The 17,799-nt window shown below is 43.8% G+C and overlaps 1 protein-coding gene and 1 long non-coding RNA gene across 2 annotated transcripts in view; one reads left to right on the forward strand and one right to left on the reverse strand.

Annotated features, from left to right (window-relative positions):
- The window catches only part of TMCC3 (transmembrane and coiled-coil domain family 3), a 396,600-nt gene extending 394,356 nt beyond the window's left edge, over positions 1-2,244 (reverse strand). Inside the window, exon 1 of the mRNA XM_082350451.1 lies at positions 2,126-2,244. Within this exon, the coding sequence (XP_082206577.1) occupies positions 2,126-2,134 (9 nt within the window). The 5' untranslated portion in view covers positions 2,135-2,244. The remainder of the gene's footprint in view (positions 1-2,125) is intronic.
- A 296-nt stretch (positions 2,245-2,540) lies between these two features.
- LOC309609629 lies at positions 2,541-9,763 on the forward strand. The gene is made up of 2 exons (XR_014233526.1): positions 2,541-8,353; positions 8,423-9,763. It is a non-coding gene; the product is annotated as an uncharacterized lncRNA (long non-coding RNA).
- The last annotated feature ends 8,036 nt before the right edge of the window (positions 9,764-17,799 follow it).

Consider the following 17,799-nt stretch of genomic DNA (forward strand, 5'->3'; position numbering starts at 1 on the left):
CTTGAATATTTGTTTACTTCTGTACTGTCAAATTTCTCAACTAGAATGCATTCTCCAAGAGAACAAGGCTCTTAGCTGTCATCTGCCCTCTGTACTCCTAGAGCTCAGAACAGTGCCTACACATAGTAGATGTCTAATACGTATGCCTTAAGGTGGTGGTGGGTGCTTAAAGTATAAATTGCTGAGCTCCAGTCCTAGAGGCTCTGATATAATAGGACTGAGGTAGAGCCCAGAAATCTGCATTTCTAGCGAGCATTCATCGCTTCCATCCTAAAGCAGGTGATATGCAAATCTCATTTTAAAATACTCTGGTCAATGCCCTCCATCTCCAAATCTAGATTCTCCACCTAACACACCTTACTGAGGCCTACAGATCCTATCCCAGCTGCCTTCCTTAAGAACCCCAGTGGCACTCAAAGTAAAAGGAGGTTGCTGACCCCTAAATTTGGAGTTTAAACAAGTAGCCCCACCAATTTCCATTTCTGCTGCTCCACTGATGCCAGGCATGCCAACTAGCTGGCCAGCCTGGCTGGAATCCTATTCTCCCCAAAAACACCTGAGCAGGTTTGGACTCACTCCAAAGGTAAGCCAGGTAAATTTCCGTGTCAGCTCACTAACAGACTTTCCAGAGGCAGCTGGGGCCAATTCACACTTGCTCTTCATATATTCACGCCAAACACCACCCACCTCCACCAAACAGAACACCTAATAATCTGGCATCATCTGCAAAACAACAGGCCAGAGTTCCTGTTGAAGCAACCCAGCCCCTGAGAGGAAGAAATCTTTGGAAGGGCCACTCAGGTGACCAAATTAATGGGCACATACATACCTTAGTAACAAGGCAACCCCAAACTCCAAGCCAGAGAAATTCACAGGCTCTGGTGAGAGTCTTACTCTGCTTTTCCCATTTCCTCTCTCAGCCTCGTCTCTTCAGAAAACACCCAACACCCTTTCTTTGGCACATAAACTGTCATCAGGGTTGGCCTTAGGAGGTCTGGGGAAATGTCATGGATATCTACCTGGATCTCCTTGAGTTTCCTCCACCCTCTTCTCCCTATAAGTGCCGAGATCCCGCGTTTGATTAAAGCAGCCTCTGTCCCCAAGATTAAAATCCAGCCGCATATTGGTACTAGTAACTCATGAAACCACCAACACGTTCGTGTCAGTCAGCTCCCTCAGACAGGCAAGATCAAGCTGTGCAGGACCTGTGCGCGCGTGCTCTCGGGGCGGACAACAAACATCACCAACCTCAGGCTGTCCCTTGAGGTGGAATAAACCCTGCAGTTCAGCCTGTAGATTGGAGTTTTTCCACTAAGGGCTCTGGCTGGAGGGGAAAGGGTGTGCGCAGGGCCCTCACACCTGCCGTTTGGGAAGGAGCCGCTGCCGAGGGCGCCCCCAGCCCAGGCGCAGGGCTGGGAGCCGGCCTCCGGGCCTCGGCGCGGGTTCCGGTCGGCGAGCAGCGAGCGCCTGCCTCCCTCGCGCCGAGGGAGTGACTCGAGTTCACACTGCGCTGCGCCTAACAAACGCCAGAAGCGAGCGCGTGTCTAGAGGCGAGGGGTGACGACCACCTCCCCGAAACTCATACCCACACCACTGCGCTGTCACCCGCCCGACTCTGGGGCCCGCCCCTCCCTGGAGTGTGCGCCGCGGGAGCCCGACCCGCGCCCGCCCGCAAAGTTTATGAGGCTCCCGAGGGAGGAGCGAGGCGCCGAGCTCAGAACGCAGTGGCGAGCCGAGCCGGCTCGGGGGGCGCGGGGGAAGGGGCTCCCCCCGCAAACCAGAGGCGCGGGGTGCGGGGGGGAACAGCCCACCGCGGCCCCGGGGAGGCGCGGGCAGAGAGCCCCGACGTGTCCGCGCCGCCGCAGGTGACAAATGAGCCCCATGCCCTCGGGAGAGGAGAGACGCCAGGGCCCCCGGTAGCCCGCCGACACCGTCCTTAGGGCGCCTCCCCCCACGCCCAGACCACGGCCGCGGCCCCGCGAGACCGGCCGCCCAGCCCTCAGCCCTTCCCGCCCGGTTCCCCCGCGAGGCTCTCGCATCGCTCCCGGCGGCCCTGAGCCGGGCTGGAGGGGAGCGCTCTCACGCTCGCCGGCCCCCTCCCGCCTTCGAGGCGGGGCGCACTCACCCTCCGCATGGTGCAGGGACGGCCCGGGTCGGGTTCGGCGGCGCGGGCGCGAGGCGGAGGGTCGGGCGCGGCGCACGGCCGGCCAGGGAGTGTCGCGCTGCCCCCTCCTGCACACGCGTGCGCCGCGGCCGGCGAGCAGGCGGCGGCCTCCGCGGGGGCGGGGCGGGGGCACGCCGACCGCAGGGTCCTCGGGTCCGCCCCGCTGCGGGCCGAGCTCGGGCGCCTTCCTCCCCCGTCGCGGCGTTCCCACCTTCCCGGGCAGCTTCGCCCCTCTCCTCACCCGGAGAGGAGCCGATCCCCACGGCCACCCCAGCGCTGGGAGACGGTTGGAGTTGAACGTCCACCCTGCGGGGCACCCAGTTTGAGGAGCAAGAGGGGATTGTGGAGAACGGAGGCGGGAGTTCTCACCGCTCTGAGAGGATTGATACTTCTGTTCTCCCCGATGGATGGGAGGATGCCTGCTGGTGTCCCATTCTACTTTATAGATTCAGCGACTGTCTTCTGGAAGTCCTGAGCATTCATAAACCTTTTGGGGGGAGGGTTGGGGTGAGAGTTAGGAGTGGGAGACAGCAGATCAACCCGTGGCAGGAGGAAAGACAACCTCTCGGAACAAAGATGGTCTAGTTTTGTCCAGACGAACGAGCTCAGTGGGGGAAGGGGTCTGCGTCCTCTTACGGAAGAACCCACAGGTCTTCCTGGCAAACCCCTGCCTGCAAAGCTTCCTCTTCACACACAGTCTCCCCATGCCCACTCCAACTTCTCCAAACAACAGGGAAAGCCCATCCCTAAATGCTAATGCTGCTGGGAAAAGGATGAGGGAGAGGAGATATATTCCTCCTGATCATGAAAACACAGCACACCTTGAGCCAGGGTATGCAGGATCCAAATCCTCAAGGATAAAAGTAGGATGGAATGATGTGTGAGGGTCTTCGGGAAGAAACCTGGCCTTTCTCTTTGGGGCTTCTACTGCTGAGCAAAGTAAATCAAAGCACAGAATGCAAGGCAGCCTGAATTCAATATAGAAAAAAATATCCCTTGTTTACCAAAAGATCCTTTGAAAAGCATACAAAGACGCTTGTGTTTTCAAACCGGGCTGTGCCAGGTAAACAGGCAGACAGCAGTAGGAAGGCTTGTGCTGGGTAAACACTTGTGAGAATGTTTCAGCTTTTACGTTGCCTGGCTGCCAATTATTCTGGCAGATCACCACTTACCACTGTCAAAGATATACTGTTATAATTTTCTAACATTGATAGCGTGTCAGCAGCACTATAGAGACCAAATATTAAACAGACTAAGTACTTTTATGATCAAATGAATAAAAATATTTTGTCTGGATTTCTCTTGGGTGCCTACCAGCGCAGCTGAGAGTAGGGGTGACTGATGTAGTAGGAGAAAAAGTAAAGGAAGGAAATTAATGAAATCTGCTCACCCCCTTTTTACTTTAATTTATGACCTGCATACATAAATACATGGGTTTTTTGCTCCCTTGATTTGAATCCCTTCAGATTGGTCTTTGATGTTTTGCCTTTGGGGAAGTAACAGTTGCAGCAGGTGTACTTACTTATGCACCATGGGCTTTACCTATGTTACCACTTTCAATCCATACAAACCTATGAAGTGTACTATGATTTTATGGTTTTTTAGAGAGAGCTACTAAGGCTCAGAGAGGGTAAGTAATTTGTCCAAGGTCACACAGCTTGTTAGTGGCACAGTCAGGATTTGAACTCAGGCTGCCTGACTCCAGGACCCATCCACTTAATTCCCATGCTTTACTGCCCTCCTGTGCTCTGCTTCACATAAAAGGTATAGCAATGAAAAGTGTTATTCAAAGTAAATATATGAGTTCTTGTCATAGATCAAATTAGTTGCTTCCCATCTCTGTGCCTTGGCTTCCTCATCTGTAAGATGAGAACTTGGACTAAATGGATATGTTAAAGACCTATCCAGAAGTAAAGTTTTAGTTTTAGAGTATTACCATGTGAATATTTTGTGCTCAGCATTGTGGGAAATCTTAATCTGGAGGAACAGTGTTAGTAACTTCATTGGTTTGTATAATATCTCACCACAGCCCCTTGTTTTACACTGCTTATGCTGCTTTCTACAACACCACCTCTCTCTCCTCCTTCTAGTGAATGTTCTTTCCTTTGTGAATGCAATTTCTAATCCAATTAATGTTAATTTCTTACTAAAGTTGAATAACACTCCTGGTGTGGGGGGGGGGGAAGTTTCAGCTAAGTAATTGTTAGGGTGATTTTCGAGCATTAGTTAGCCAGAATAATTTTTAAACTCCTTTCAGAAACCGACAATTATTCAGCTGTATCAAATAAATGACAACATATCAGATGCTAATGGAACATAGTCATACTGCTCATCTATGGAAATCCCCGTCTCCAATACTATCATTAACTAATTTGAAGAACCAATTTAGCAGTGGAAGTAGATTGAATCAGATTTTCCTCTTTTTTGCGGGGGAGGGTGAAGAGGAGGGTCTTTATTTCCTTTATATATTTAAAGTATCTTAAAAGTGTTTGAATGATAAGTTATATCACTAGTTCGTATTATCACACCTCCATTAATCTTCTAAACTCAGATGTATTACTATTTGTTTCCTTGAAAACCACCAAATATTTGAGAATATAGTATATTTTTCCCCCATTTTCTTTTTCTCAATTGTGTAACAATATCTCCACCAGTCACAAACAGTGATATTTAGCCCTCTTGATCTTCAGGCCAGATTTTTAGGTCCTCATCTTAAATACAGCAGGAAATGTACTAGGATTAGCAGGTCAACTTAACTTCTTTCATTATTTATTAACGTAGATAGGTATTTGATATAAAATTGGGCAAAAATGAATCAGTTTATAATTTCACATACATAGTAAATGAGAAATGAATAATTTGTCTATTTTTTGTAGATAAGAAATGTTACCAACTAGCATAACTTCTTACCAGTCTGTCACCCTCCATTTGGAAATTCATTAGTAACGGAATATTGTTTTTCTTTGCCAATGTTCTTAAATCAGAACCCTTCAGAAGGCATCTATTAAATACCTACTGTGAAGGACATACATTATTGGTTGAATCAATCTATATTTCCCTGAAACAGATCAAGAATAATTTCAAGGAAAATAATTTCAAGGATATGGTCACAACTACATATATTGAATACTTCATATGCCCCAGGTACCATGACAAGCCATTTTACATATATCAGTCTGTTTCATCCTCACAAAACCCTACCAGATAGTTGTTATTATGTCCATGTGATAGGTTAGGAAACTAAGGTTTATCGTGATTAAACACCTTCCATAGGTTGCATGGCTAATAAGTAGTGCAGATCTAACCCAGATCTGTCTAACTCCAGAGCCTATGAGATTAACCAGTGCCAGGCAGATGCTAATGTATCACAGACTCTTCTCTCTCTCTTGAACTTCTTCAAAGCGCAGGAAATGTGAGCCAAGAATTTTACATCCAGTAAAACTGACTTTCAAGTATTTATACTAGAATAGAATGGAGTTAACTAAGAAAGGGTTCTTGAAGAAGATGAGTCCTTGTCTTTTAAAAAAAGTACAAGATTTGAATTAAAAGAGTGAAGAATATTCTTGATAGGGGACAGCAGAATGGCCAACAAGCTGGAGGTGGTGACAGTAAAACAAAACAAAACAAAACAAAACAGATCTCCTAGGGAGTCCTGGGGCACATGACTGGGGAGGTATGCCTGGCGGCCAGTTAATAAGAGGCTGGGGATACTCATCAGGGTACGATTATACACATTCCCTCCATTTTTATTTGCATTATCACAATCACTCAAAAATATCCATTTATTTTGCTGTAGAAGGTCTACGTGGTTGCTATGCCATTGTTTTTCTTCTTGCCCTTGTCAAGCCCTCTTTGACTTCTCCAAGCCACAACCTAGGAATTGGGCACTCCATTCAATTTTTTTTTTTTTTTGGTGGCCTGAGGATACATGGATGGATAGTGGGGAAGAGGTTACCTGGAGCTGTGTGTAGCCTTTGTTGGAGGAATTTGATTCTGCTCTCTTCTCTGAGGTTCTGTACAGGGTTCATTCCCTAACAGGTATTTAAAAAGACAAAATTCACCCACACTCCCACCCCTGATACTGTTTACAAATTTCCATATCCTTTCCTAGTCTCAGCCGAAATGCATATCTGCTTGCAATCTGTTTACATGGCTTTCTCTTCTGCTAGACTCCTTTAGACACGGCTCCTTAAAGAAGGAAGGGACTGTCTTAATAATTCTTACATCTCTACAGCCTATCACAGAATAGGCCCACAAAACAGGTACTCAGTACATGTTTAACAAATGAATGAATGATGTTAAAACCATATTGGGGGCTTCCCTGGTGGCGCAGTGGTTAAGAATCCGCCTGCCAATGCAGGGGACATGGGTTCAAGCCCTGGTCTGGGAAGATCCCACATGCCGCGGAGCAACTGGGCCCGTGAGCCACAACTACTGAGCCTGCGCGTCTGGAGCCTGTGCTCCGCAACAAGAGAGGCCGCGACAGTGAGAGGCCCGCGCACCGCAATGAAGAGTGGCCCCCTGCTCGCCGCAACTAGAGAAAGCCCTCGCACAGAAATGAAGACCCAACACAGCCAAAAATAAAAATAAATAAATAAATAAAATTTTTTAAAAAACAAACAAACAAAAAACCATATTGGGACTTCCCTGGTGGCGCAGTGGTTAAGAATCCGCCTGCCAATGCAGGGGACAGCAGTTCGAGCCCTGGTCCGGGAAGATCTCACATGCCGCGGAGCAACTAAGCCTGTGCACCACAACTACTGAGCCTGTGCTCTAGAGCCCGTGCTCCTCAACAAGAGAAGCCACTGCAGTGAGAAGCCTGCACACCGCGATGAAGAGTAGCTCCTGCTCGCCGCAACTAGAGAAAGCTCGCATGCAGCAACGAAGACCCAACACAGCCAAAAATTAATTAATTTATTAATTAATTTAAAAAATACACATATTGTAGCCTGCTCCTTTCCATCAACAAAAAGTTTTCTATATTTTTACATGGCCTTAATAATTACCTTTATTGCTGCTTATATGGACATCTCATTGATATATTTTATCATTTAACCACCCCTTCAAGTTGTCATTTGAGTTGTTTCTACTCTTTAGAAATTCTTTGTGAGTTAGTAAGTAGGGACATGACTTGATATAAACAAAGATTTAGAGGAGGATAATATGAATGTGGTTGGTCAAATGGTCCAGTTGTAGGGAGGCCAGTTAAGACGCTCACTTCAGTCACACAAAATGGTGCTGATGAGGTGGCCAAGGCCAGGATTAGAATGGTGGTTGTAGAAATGGAAAGGGAGAAACAGTTTCTGCATCTACTGCTAAAGCTGGAAAGATGTAATCATGGGTTTATCCCTATTTGGGGCTAAATATATGACAGACACTGGGGACATTGTTCTGTGTTGAAGGGCATTGTTTTAGCACCACGGACAGCTCCTGGGTTGCCAGGCAGGGGCTCTGGGTGGTATGGGGCCATTATCGCTGTCTGATGGCTCCTTTTAATAAAAAGCAATAAATAACATTGATCACATACTCAGTGAAAGCTTTACATGCATTAAGGTACTTAATTGTCACAAGGAAGCAGGCACAGAAAGGACCCCTAAAGTCAGACGGATGGCAAGTAAGGCAGAGCTAATTTCTGAACCTAGGTGTTCTGGCTCCAAAATCTATTACACCATATTGTAAAAGAAAATTACAATTAAGTATGATAAATTATATGGCAGAAAAATCACAAAAGAGGGATATCTGAACTACACAGTGAAGGAAAAGGAAGGGAGGAGTATTCTGGGAAATTTTCCCAGAGAAGAGAACTCTGGAACTAAGTTTTGAAGGATGAATGGGATTTAACTAGAGAAGATAGCTAATAGGCTACCTGAAGCCCTGTGTTGAGAAGGGTTCCGAGGCCAAATCCAAGCTCAGCAAAAAGCCTCCTGTGATCAATTAATGAATGAGGTACAGAATGATAGGAGACCTGAGCTAGGAAGGTATGTGGGCCAAATAATGAAGGACCTTGAATGTAAGTTAAGAAGTTTACACATTTTCCCTAAAAGCTATGAGAAACCACCAAAGAGTTTTAAGAAAGATGTGGCAGGATAAAATTTGCATTTTAGGAAAAGCATCCTAAGATGTCCTAATACCTAATATAATGAACAAAAACTAGCTCAGAGGGAAGGCAACACGTTCATCCTAGATAAGGTGGGAATAGGGGCAAAGAGACCTCATCCACTCGCTCAGAGGGAAGGCAACACGTTCATCCTAGATAAGGTGGGAATAGGGGCAAAGAGACCTCATCCACTCTATAATAGTTAACAAAAAGATCTGATTGGAGCCGCCTTTATTAAACAAGCGTGAGATGAAAAGAAATTACATGGTGACCATGTAAATACGGTACAAACAAGGGAGGGATGGGGAGGAAGGAAGGTTAATAGGTGAACTATGAAGAAACCAGTCTGGAAGAAAACATAACACCAAGATACAGGAGATCCCCAGGGAGTGCACTGCACAAAAAGGCCTTAATAAGAAAATGAATCTGAGAAAATAAGATCTCAAAATTGAGATGATAAAATGACAGAGGGAGAATAAAGAGATTTCAGAGCTAAGGAAATGAATCAAGAACTGAAACAACACCATTATATATCTAATACATAAATTAGAAATGCCAAAGTAACAGGAAAGACATGATTGAAAATTGAATTAATGGCATGGATAAAAGGCTTGAGATAATTATGGCAAATACAAAGGGAAAACGCAGAGGGAGTAAAGCAATTAGGGAGAAGATAATAAGAAGATAATAAGAGAACCAAGATACAATCAAACATAAGGATAATTGGTATCCCTAACTGCTGTATAAAATCTAATAAATGTAACAAAATATTCATTCAGAAACACAATACAGGGACGTTTTTCCTAAAATGAAGGAAGAACTGAATCTGCAGAGGAAATTTTCCACTGTATACCAAGGGAAAAAAACTGCTTTGAACAAACATCAAGATATAGCCTGGTTGTTACTAATTTTCTAGGGGAAATAATTATTTAGACATTGGGCAGAAAAGGCAAATCATCCATGGAGGTGGAGGTGGGTAGGGGTGGAATCAAGCTGGATACAAACATTTCCAAACAGCCTCAATGCCAGAAGACAATAAAACAATGTCTAGAGAGTTTGGAGAGAAAAAAGTATGACCTAGGAATATTACACCTAGCCACAGGTAGATTCTCATGCATGAAGGAACAGAGTAAAATACCCATGAGTCTTTCTTAAAAAAAAAAAAAACTAACCAATCAGGACCAAGAAATGAATTTTTAAAAAAGAATCAGGAACAGAAGACACCAAGGTAAGAATTAAAAGTAAAAGAGCCTGCGACTTCCCTGGTGGCACAGTGGTTAAGATGCTGCGCTCCCAACACAGGGGGCCCCGGTTTGATCCCTGGTCTGGGAACTAGATCCCACGTGCGTGCTGCAAATAAGAGTTCACATGCCACAACTAAGGAGCCAGCGAGCTGCAACCAAGTCCAGACGCAAGCAAATAAATAAATATTTTTTTAAAAATTGTGGCTGGTTCTAATTGAGATGTGTTAAGTAAAAAATACACAATGGATTTTAAAAAAACAAAGTAAAAGAGCCTGATGATGGACAGGTAAGCTATTTACATACAGAACTAAGACAAAGAACTGATGGAATTCTAGCTATGGAACAAAATGTAGATGTTACGAATACTGACAAAGTAAAAATAATACAAAGATTTTACAAATCAGGAGGTGGGAGAAGGAGAGAGGGAAGAAGTAAAATGCTAATTACCTCATCTTTCACCTGCAGGGAACCAACTGCCATCATCTAAAATTGAAGCATAAATCAAGAGAAATATTGTAACTACAACTTCTTAATGATTTCCTAAAATTCAACTTCTTAATGATTTCCTAACTTTTTTCTTAACCTCAGGAATGTCTTATAAAACACTTCTCCCATGGTGGGGGTAAAAAGTTATCTGAAACTGAATTACTTCAGTTTAATTTTAGTTTTTTCTTCTGTAAAAGTCAAACTTAAATTCAGTACTTCAATTAAAATAACTTTGGTAAATAATCATAAAATACTCTCTCTCCATCTGTCTGTCTGTCTCTCTCTCATCTTCCAGCTTTATATATAAATAAAAGAGACCTTGAATTATGTTATTATTTCTGGGTGGTGAGATGTTTTTCCAGTTTTATTGACATATAATTGACATATAACACTGTATTCGTTTAAGGTGTACAACATATTGATTTTATATATATATATATTGCAAAATGATTATCACAATAAGTTTAGATAACACCACCTCACATAGTTATAATGGCATGATTTCCTTCTTTTATGGGTGGTGAGATTTTGAGGAATGTGCTGCTTTTATTCTGTATTGCGTGAAATTTTTGGTAAGGAACAGGTATTTTTATTTTAAAATAATTACCTTTTTATCATAAATGAATATGGCTGCTCTATATGACTGGACGTGGAAAGATGTCCATGACATATTGCTGAGTGAAAATATTGCTGGTCTCAAAACTGTATCTGCAGTATATTGTCATTTAGGTAAAACCTACATAACATACGTGCTAATATAAAAGTCTGAAAAGGGCTTCCCTGGTGGCGCAGTGGTTGAGAATCTGCCTGCCAATGCAGAGAATACGGGTTCGAGCCCTGGTCTGGGAAGATCCCACATGCCGCGGAGCAACTGGGCCCGTGAGCCACAATTACTGAGCCTGCGCGTCTGGAGCCTGTGCTCCGCAACAAGAGAGGCCGCGATAGTGAGAGGCCCGCGCACCGCGATTAAGAATGGCACCCGCTTGCCGCAACTAGAGAAAGCCCTCACACAGCAACAAAGACCCAACACAGCCATAAAAATAAATAAATAAATAAACCCAAAGTTAAAAAAAAAAAAAAATTAAAAAAAAAAAAAAAGTCTGAAAAGACAAACACCAAAATGTTAACAGTATTTATCTCTGAAGTTGGGATAAAGAATTAAGAGAAGGGCTTATAATTTCAGTATCATTTAAAAATCTTTTTAATTGAAAATGAAACACAGATACAAACACAAACAAAAAGCAAATGTGCAGCTTTTTAAGTTACTAAGGCAAACATTCTTGTAACCACCACCCAAGTCAACAAATATAACCTTGTCAGTAACCCAGAAACCCCTCTCGTGCCCCATCCCCTTTCCTCCCCACAAAAAATTAATATTATCCTGACTTTTAAAGTACTAATATCCGTACATTTCTTTATGGTTTTATCACTCAAGTACACATGTTCTTAAAAACACTTTGATATGTTGTTTGTCTCTCTTTTTTTTTTTTTTTTTTAGAATTTTAAGTCATTACAACAGTCGCCTCTTTTATTTATTTATTATTTATTTATTTATTTATTTATTTAAGGCTGTGTTGGGTCTTCGTTTCTGTGCGAGGGCTTTCTCCAGTTGCGGCAAGCGGGGGCCACTCTTCATCGCGGTGCGCGGGCCTCTCACTATCGCGGCCTCTCTTGTTGCGGAGCACAGGCTCCAGACGCGCAGGCTCAGTAATTGTGGCTCACGGGCCCAGTTGCTCCGCGGCATGTGGGATCCTCCCAGGCCAGGGCCCGAACCCGTGTCCCCCGCGTTATCAGGCAGACTCTCAACCACTGCGCCACCAGGGAACCCTGTTTGTCTCTTTTAATCTACAGATTCCTCCTCCATTCCTTTCTTTTCCTACATCGGTTGAAAAACCCTGGGGCATTTGTCTTGAGTTTTCCACAGTCTGGATTTGGCTGCTTGCACATTATGGTGCACTTTAATTTGTTCCTCTGTCCTCTGTATTTCCTACAGAATGGCAACTGGATCCACTTTCTCTTTGGCAAGACTACAGGTGGTATTAAGCTTTTATCAAGAGGCATAGCATGTCTGCTTGTCTCTCTTTGGGTGATGTTAGCAGCAATTGATCAATACCTCAATCCGTTGACTTTATAAGGACTGCAAAATATTTCTACATACCTCAATAAAAATAATAACTATTAAAAAAAAAAAAAAGATTTCTGGGGAATTCCCTGGCAGTCCAGTAGTTAGGGCTCCACGCTTCCACTGCAGGGGTCACAGGTTCGATTCCTGGTTGGGGAACTAAGATCCCACAAAAAGGTTTCTAGTTCTACGTTTCTTTCTCATCCATTAATTGAAATGCTTTTATATAGAGATAATTTCCCCCATTGGTTACCCAGTGTTACAATTTATACAGAAAAGGCAAGATAATTGTTTGACTCTGCTTTCTTTAGCGGTTCTCAAGATAATGAATTGGTTCCCTATCATCTTCTGAAAGTAATAACTTATTTTTTAATATTTATATGAATTCATTGGTTAAACATATTTGGTGGATTTTAATCAATTGCAATTATTATCCTTTCTGAAGGCTCAAATTGTCTCATCTCTGGCCAGTAAGAGCCTCTTCAATTCAGCTTCTGAGATTTTTTTTTTTTTTTTTTGCCATGTCCCTAGAAGTATTTGATACCTTCCTCGCTATCAGGTATGACAGAATGTTCCAGGCTCAACTGGTACATTTTCTGTCCCAGATAGGAATCAGCTATTTCTCTGAGACTTAACCATTTCTCCAAGAAGCCTTAATTTAATTGAGTGGTAAACTGTATTTCAAGACCACAATATTGGTACTAGGCATGCTCCATGTTTCTGCCTTGCTCACAAATTTTAGGCCTCTGGATGTATATGATTTATATATAGCCTTAGAATCTCAGCTCTGTCCCCTGAAGAGGCCTAAAATCTATATACAATCTATAGACTACAGGCTATATATACATAAGTCATGTAGACTAAAGACTCTCTCTCCGCTTAACTCTGGGCTTTTTTTCCCTTCTCTACTGTCTACCTCCACGGTTTCTCTTCAAGGCAATGTCCTATCCTGAAAAGGATCCCTGGCCTGGTCAGTTTTGAGAATCTGTAAAGGTTACACTGCTCCAGCTCTTTCCACTTTTACTGCGAACCCACTCCATTCTCCTGCTACTGGAGTTGGCGGATCTCTTCCCCCTCTTTCCCCGTTACAGCTGCTGTTCTCAGATTAGCCTGCCATGCTTTCCAGTGAACATCTGTTGACTGTTTGGGATTCTCCTGCTCTTAGATCCATCAGATGTCCCCCTGCTTCCCCCTGCTTTCTCTGCACAGATGTTGATACCATGCAGGTCTTCGTGTTCACAGGTTTTGGATTTAGCCATCTAGTTTCTCTATCTGTCAATTCAGAGAAATTTCAAAAACTATACTGCAGCTATCATTATCCCAGCTCATTTTATTTTACTATATTTTTACTAAGGCTATGTTTAGGCCATTATGTTTTCTGGGGGAAAAAAGCAACAATATTTCCATTTGGGGAAGGAAGAAAAAAAACAGGTAAGTCTGACAGCATTGTACTGTTTGGCTTTGGGGGAATTAAACAGCTGGTATGCACTAGTACAGCTGTACCATTGTTAAAATATTTAAATACTTCCATTTCAACTAGTAAGTACCACTGTTCCAACCCCGAGTTCTCCTACCTTGAATGTTCCTTCCCTATGTCCCCCAGATCTGAAGAGTTAATGTCTGTTACAGGCAGGGTTCTTCAGGATCCTGTTCCAGCTCACCGGCTGGTTGGTCAGTGTCCAGGCTGCACTGTTAGTTAAATATCTTGACTATGACCTCTGGGCAGGCTACACAGTATGTGGGAGATGAGAGAGAGGATGACAAGGGTGTGTGCCTCAGCTGAATAATTCAACCAGTATGTCTTAAGCATTTCCTATGTGCTACGCACTATGCTAGGCCAAGAGGGTAAAAAGACAATAAGACAAAGTTCATGCCATTGAGGAGCCCACAATGTACTGTGCCCTGGGGCCACTGAGAGGATGCCAGTTTTGCCATATTGGGGTACAGACTTCAGTCCCTGAGCAGAAATGAGAGGAGCAAGAAAAGTGCAGACCCAAGGCTCTTATTTAAGCCATCACCTTAACAAGCTCAAATCTCTCCACTTTTGGAACAGTGACTGCCATGAAAGGCTGGGTAGCTAATTAAAACACATGGTAAATAAGCTGGGCAAGGAACAGTCTGTCCTTGTACACAATGAATCAAGCAGTCTCCTTAGACACAAAAACCTGTATCCTTATCTATAAAGTGAATCATTTATTTAACAATTCATGTTCTGTGTCCTAATTGGACTATCAATGGTTTCTTTGAATACGGAGGAAAAAGAGACCTGGAGTAAAAGCAGGCTGGAAGCATAGTATTTGTCTAAATAATTACAACATTTTTTCTTAAGAAAGACTTTTACTCTCAGGAATGCAATGCATTGAGAAGATGCTCTAATTTTTGTTTGCCCAGTTACTGAAAGCACAAATCTCTTGGAGGAAAAACAAAAATTAAATAGGACTAGCTACTCACTGTCAGAGCCCAAAAAGCACCCTGAAGGAAAAAAAATTACCTGACATCTTCATTTCCCCACTCAATAAATTCCAAATGATCACATGTATTAAGCAAATACATATTAAGCACCTGCTATGTGTCAAGTGTAGTCCCTACTATTACCAAATTCCACTTTACCCATCAGGTAAGTTAATATGCAGAAATCACCGGTGTAAAGCTCAGCCTTGCTTCTGTAGACGAGGTATAGAAATTCAACGTTTCCCACAGTGGAGGTAATACTTAAACAGGAACCAGACTTATATTGTGAGTAGGACATTATTGTTTATACCTTCAGTTGGGGCTTCTGAGAGAATGAACACAGTCATAGCAGTTTGATTAGTCTGTAGGAGTTTATGATACATTTGGGAACCCCCTGTTTCCGAACCAGAAGAATCAGACCCTATAAATTATCAGCTGACAAAATGAGAATGTTACATTGGCAGCTGCTACCATTAACTTCTAGTAATACAGTGGTTTACAAGATGGGAAGGGGATGTATCAAAAATCTTGGTGGGGGGCTTCCCTGGTGGCGCAGTGGTTGAGAGTCTGCCTGCTAATGCAGGGGACACGGGTTCGAGCCCTGGTCTGGGAAGATCCCACATGCCACGGAGCAGCTGGGCCCGTGAGCCACAACTACTGAGCCTGCGCGTCTGGAGCCTGTGCCCCGCGACGGGAGGGGCCGCGATAGTGAAAGGCCCGCGCACCGCGATGAAGAGCGGTCCCTGCACCGCGATGAAGAGTGGCCCCCACTTGCCTCAACTGGAGAAAGCCCTCGCATGAACCGAAGACCCAACACAGCCAAAAATAAAATAAAATAAATAAATAAAGTAGCTATAAAAAAAAAAAAGAAAAGTGCTTAAAAAAAAAAAAAAAAATCTTGGTGGGGTAGCAGAGGGAAAGAAAAGGAACATTTTCAAATTACACATCCCCTTTAAATAAGAGATTTTTATATGGAAATGGTTATGAGCATAGACTTTAGAGTCAGACTGCCTAAATTCAAATCCTGGCTCTAATAATTATTAGTTGTGTGACTCTATATAAATTGTGCAACCACTACATGATTCACTTTTCCACGTGTAAAATGGGAACGATGACATTTGTAGTATCTGTTCATTCAGCTGTTTTGAGAATTAAGTGAATTAACGTAGCTAAAGTCCTTAGAAAAGTGCCTCTCTCTCAGGTCCCTTTCTACTGCTGCCTCTTGCTGACCTAAGCTGACCATATAGGGAGTGCCCCAAGCCTCAGACCATGACAGAATCAAGAGAAGGAAGGAATCTTGGAGGCTATCTGCTCTTATTCATTCTGGAATTCTCTCTCTGAAATCTTGGCCAAGTTATCTGGCCCCTACTTGAACACACTGAAAACCCTGTTCCATCTCTGGACATTTGAAAGGTCTCCCTTGCACTGCGCCGGGGTCTGTTTCTGTCTCCTCTGGCTGTTGCTCTGTCTGTTGGAATCAGAGGTAACAAGGTTATTAATATCCCTTTAAATAAGGGAGGACAGCTAATGGTGCACAATTAAGCCTGCGGGCAGACTGCATGGATGGAGTCTCAGCTTCCCATTTTACTGGTTGTGTGATCTTGGGCAACTTTATCTTTCTGTGCCGCAGATTCCTCATTTGCAAAATGGACATACTAATACTACCAATTTCCTAAGGTTGTTGTGAGGATTGAATGAAATACCATATTTAAGGAACCTGGTGCTTAAGATTCAATAAATGTCATCAACACTGATGCTGTTAATATCCATCTCTGGCATTTGCTTCTTCAGGTTAAACATCCCTATTTCCTTCACTTGTTCCTGATACAATTCCCAATACCCTCTCAGCCCTTCCCTCTGAGTGAGATCCAGTCACCAGTAACCCAGTGCTCCTCTCCAGTGTTCCAGCTCCAGTAATCCTCTTTAACTGCATCCCCAGTATGGAGCCCAGGACTCTGGTGCGTTCCTGTCCACAAAGACCAGGGTGAGCCATCCTCTCCCTTGTTTGGTTGTTTGTTCATCCACTGATTCATTCACAAATGATTTTAAGCATTTATTTATTTATTTATTTATTTATTTATTTATTTTTGGCTGTGTTGGGTCTTCATTTCTGTGCGAGGGCTTTCTCTAGTTGCGGCAAGCGGGGGCCACTCTTCATCGCAGTGCGCGGGCCTCTCACTATCGCGGCCTCTCTTGTTGCGGAGCACAGGCTCCAGACGCGCAGGCTCAGTAATTGTGGCTCACGGGCCCAGTTGCTCCGCGGCATGTGGGATCTTCCCAGACCAGGGCTCAAACCCGTGTCCCCTGCATTGGCAGGCGGATTCTCAACCACTGCACCACCAGGGAAGCCCAGCATTTATATTTTTATAAATGGATCCTAAGGGAGAATTGGCTTTTTTAGTGAGCACATCATGGTCTTGACTCACACTGAATGCACAGTGGACTAGATCGAGGATTGGTAAATATTTTCAACTTTGCGGTCCACACCGTCTCTGCTGCAACGACTCAGCTCTGCTGTCGTAGTATGATAGCAGCCACAGACAATATGTAAAACTTTATTTACAAAAACAGGCTACTGGCTGAATTTGGCTGATGAGCCATAGTTTACCAACTTCTGAACTAACACATATAATATAAATAAGTCTTTTTTACCATATGATCCAGTAATTCCAGTTCTGGGTAGTTACCCAAAGAAAATAAAGTCTCAAAAAGATACCTGCGGGCTTCCCTGGGGGCGCAGTGGTTGACAGTCCGCCTGCCAATGCAGGGGACACGGGTTCATGCCCCAGTCCGGGAAGATCCCACATGCCACGGAGCGGCTAGGCCCGTGAGCCACAACTGCTGAGCCTGCGCGTCTGGAGCCTGTGCTCCGCAACGGGAGGGGCCGCAACAGTGAGAGGCCTGCGCACCGCGATGAAGAGTGTCCCCCGCTCGCCGCAACTGGAGAAAGCCCTCGCACAGAAACGAAGACCCACCACAGCCTAAATAAATAAATAAATAAATAAATTTAAATTAAAAAAAAAAAAAAAAAAAGATAGCCGCATGCAGCTCAATATCAAAAAAAAACCTAACAACCCAATCAAAAAATGGGCGGAAGATCTAAATAGACATTTCTCCAAAGAAGACATACAGATGGCCAAGAGGCACATGAAAAGCTGCTCAACATCACTAATCATTAGAGAAACGCAAATCAAAACTACAATGAGGCATCACCTCATACTGGTCAGAATGGCCA

This window comes from Balaenoptera borealis, assembly GCF_965194805.1.
Source record: "Balaenoptera borealis genome assembly, chromosome: 13".
In the NCBI taxonomy this organism is placed as follows: Eukaryota; Metazoa; Chordata; class Mammalia; order Artiodactyla; family Balaenopteridae; genus Balaenoptera; species Balaenoptera borealis.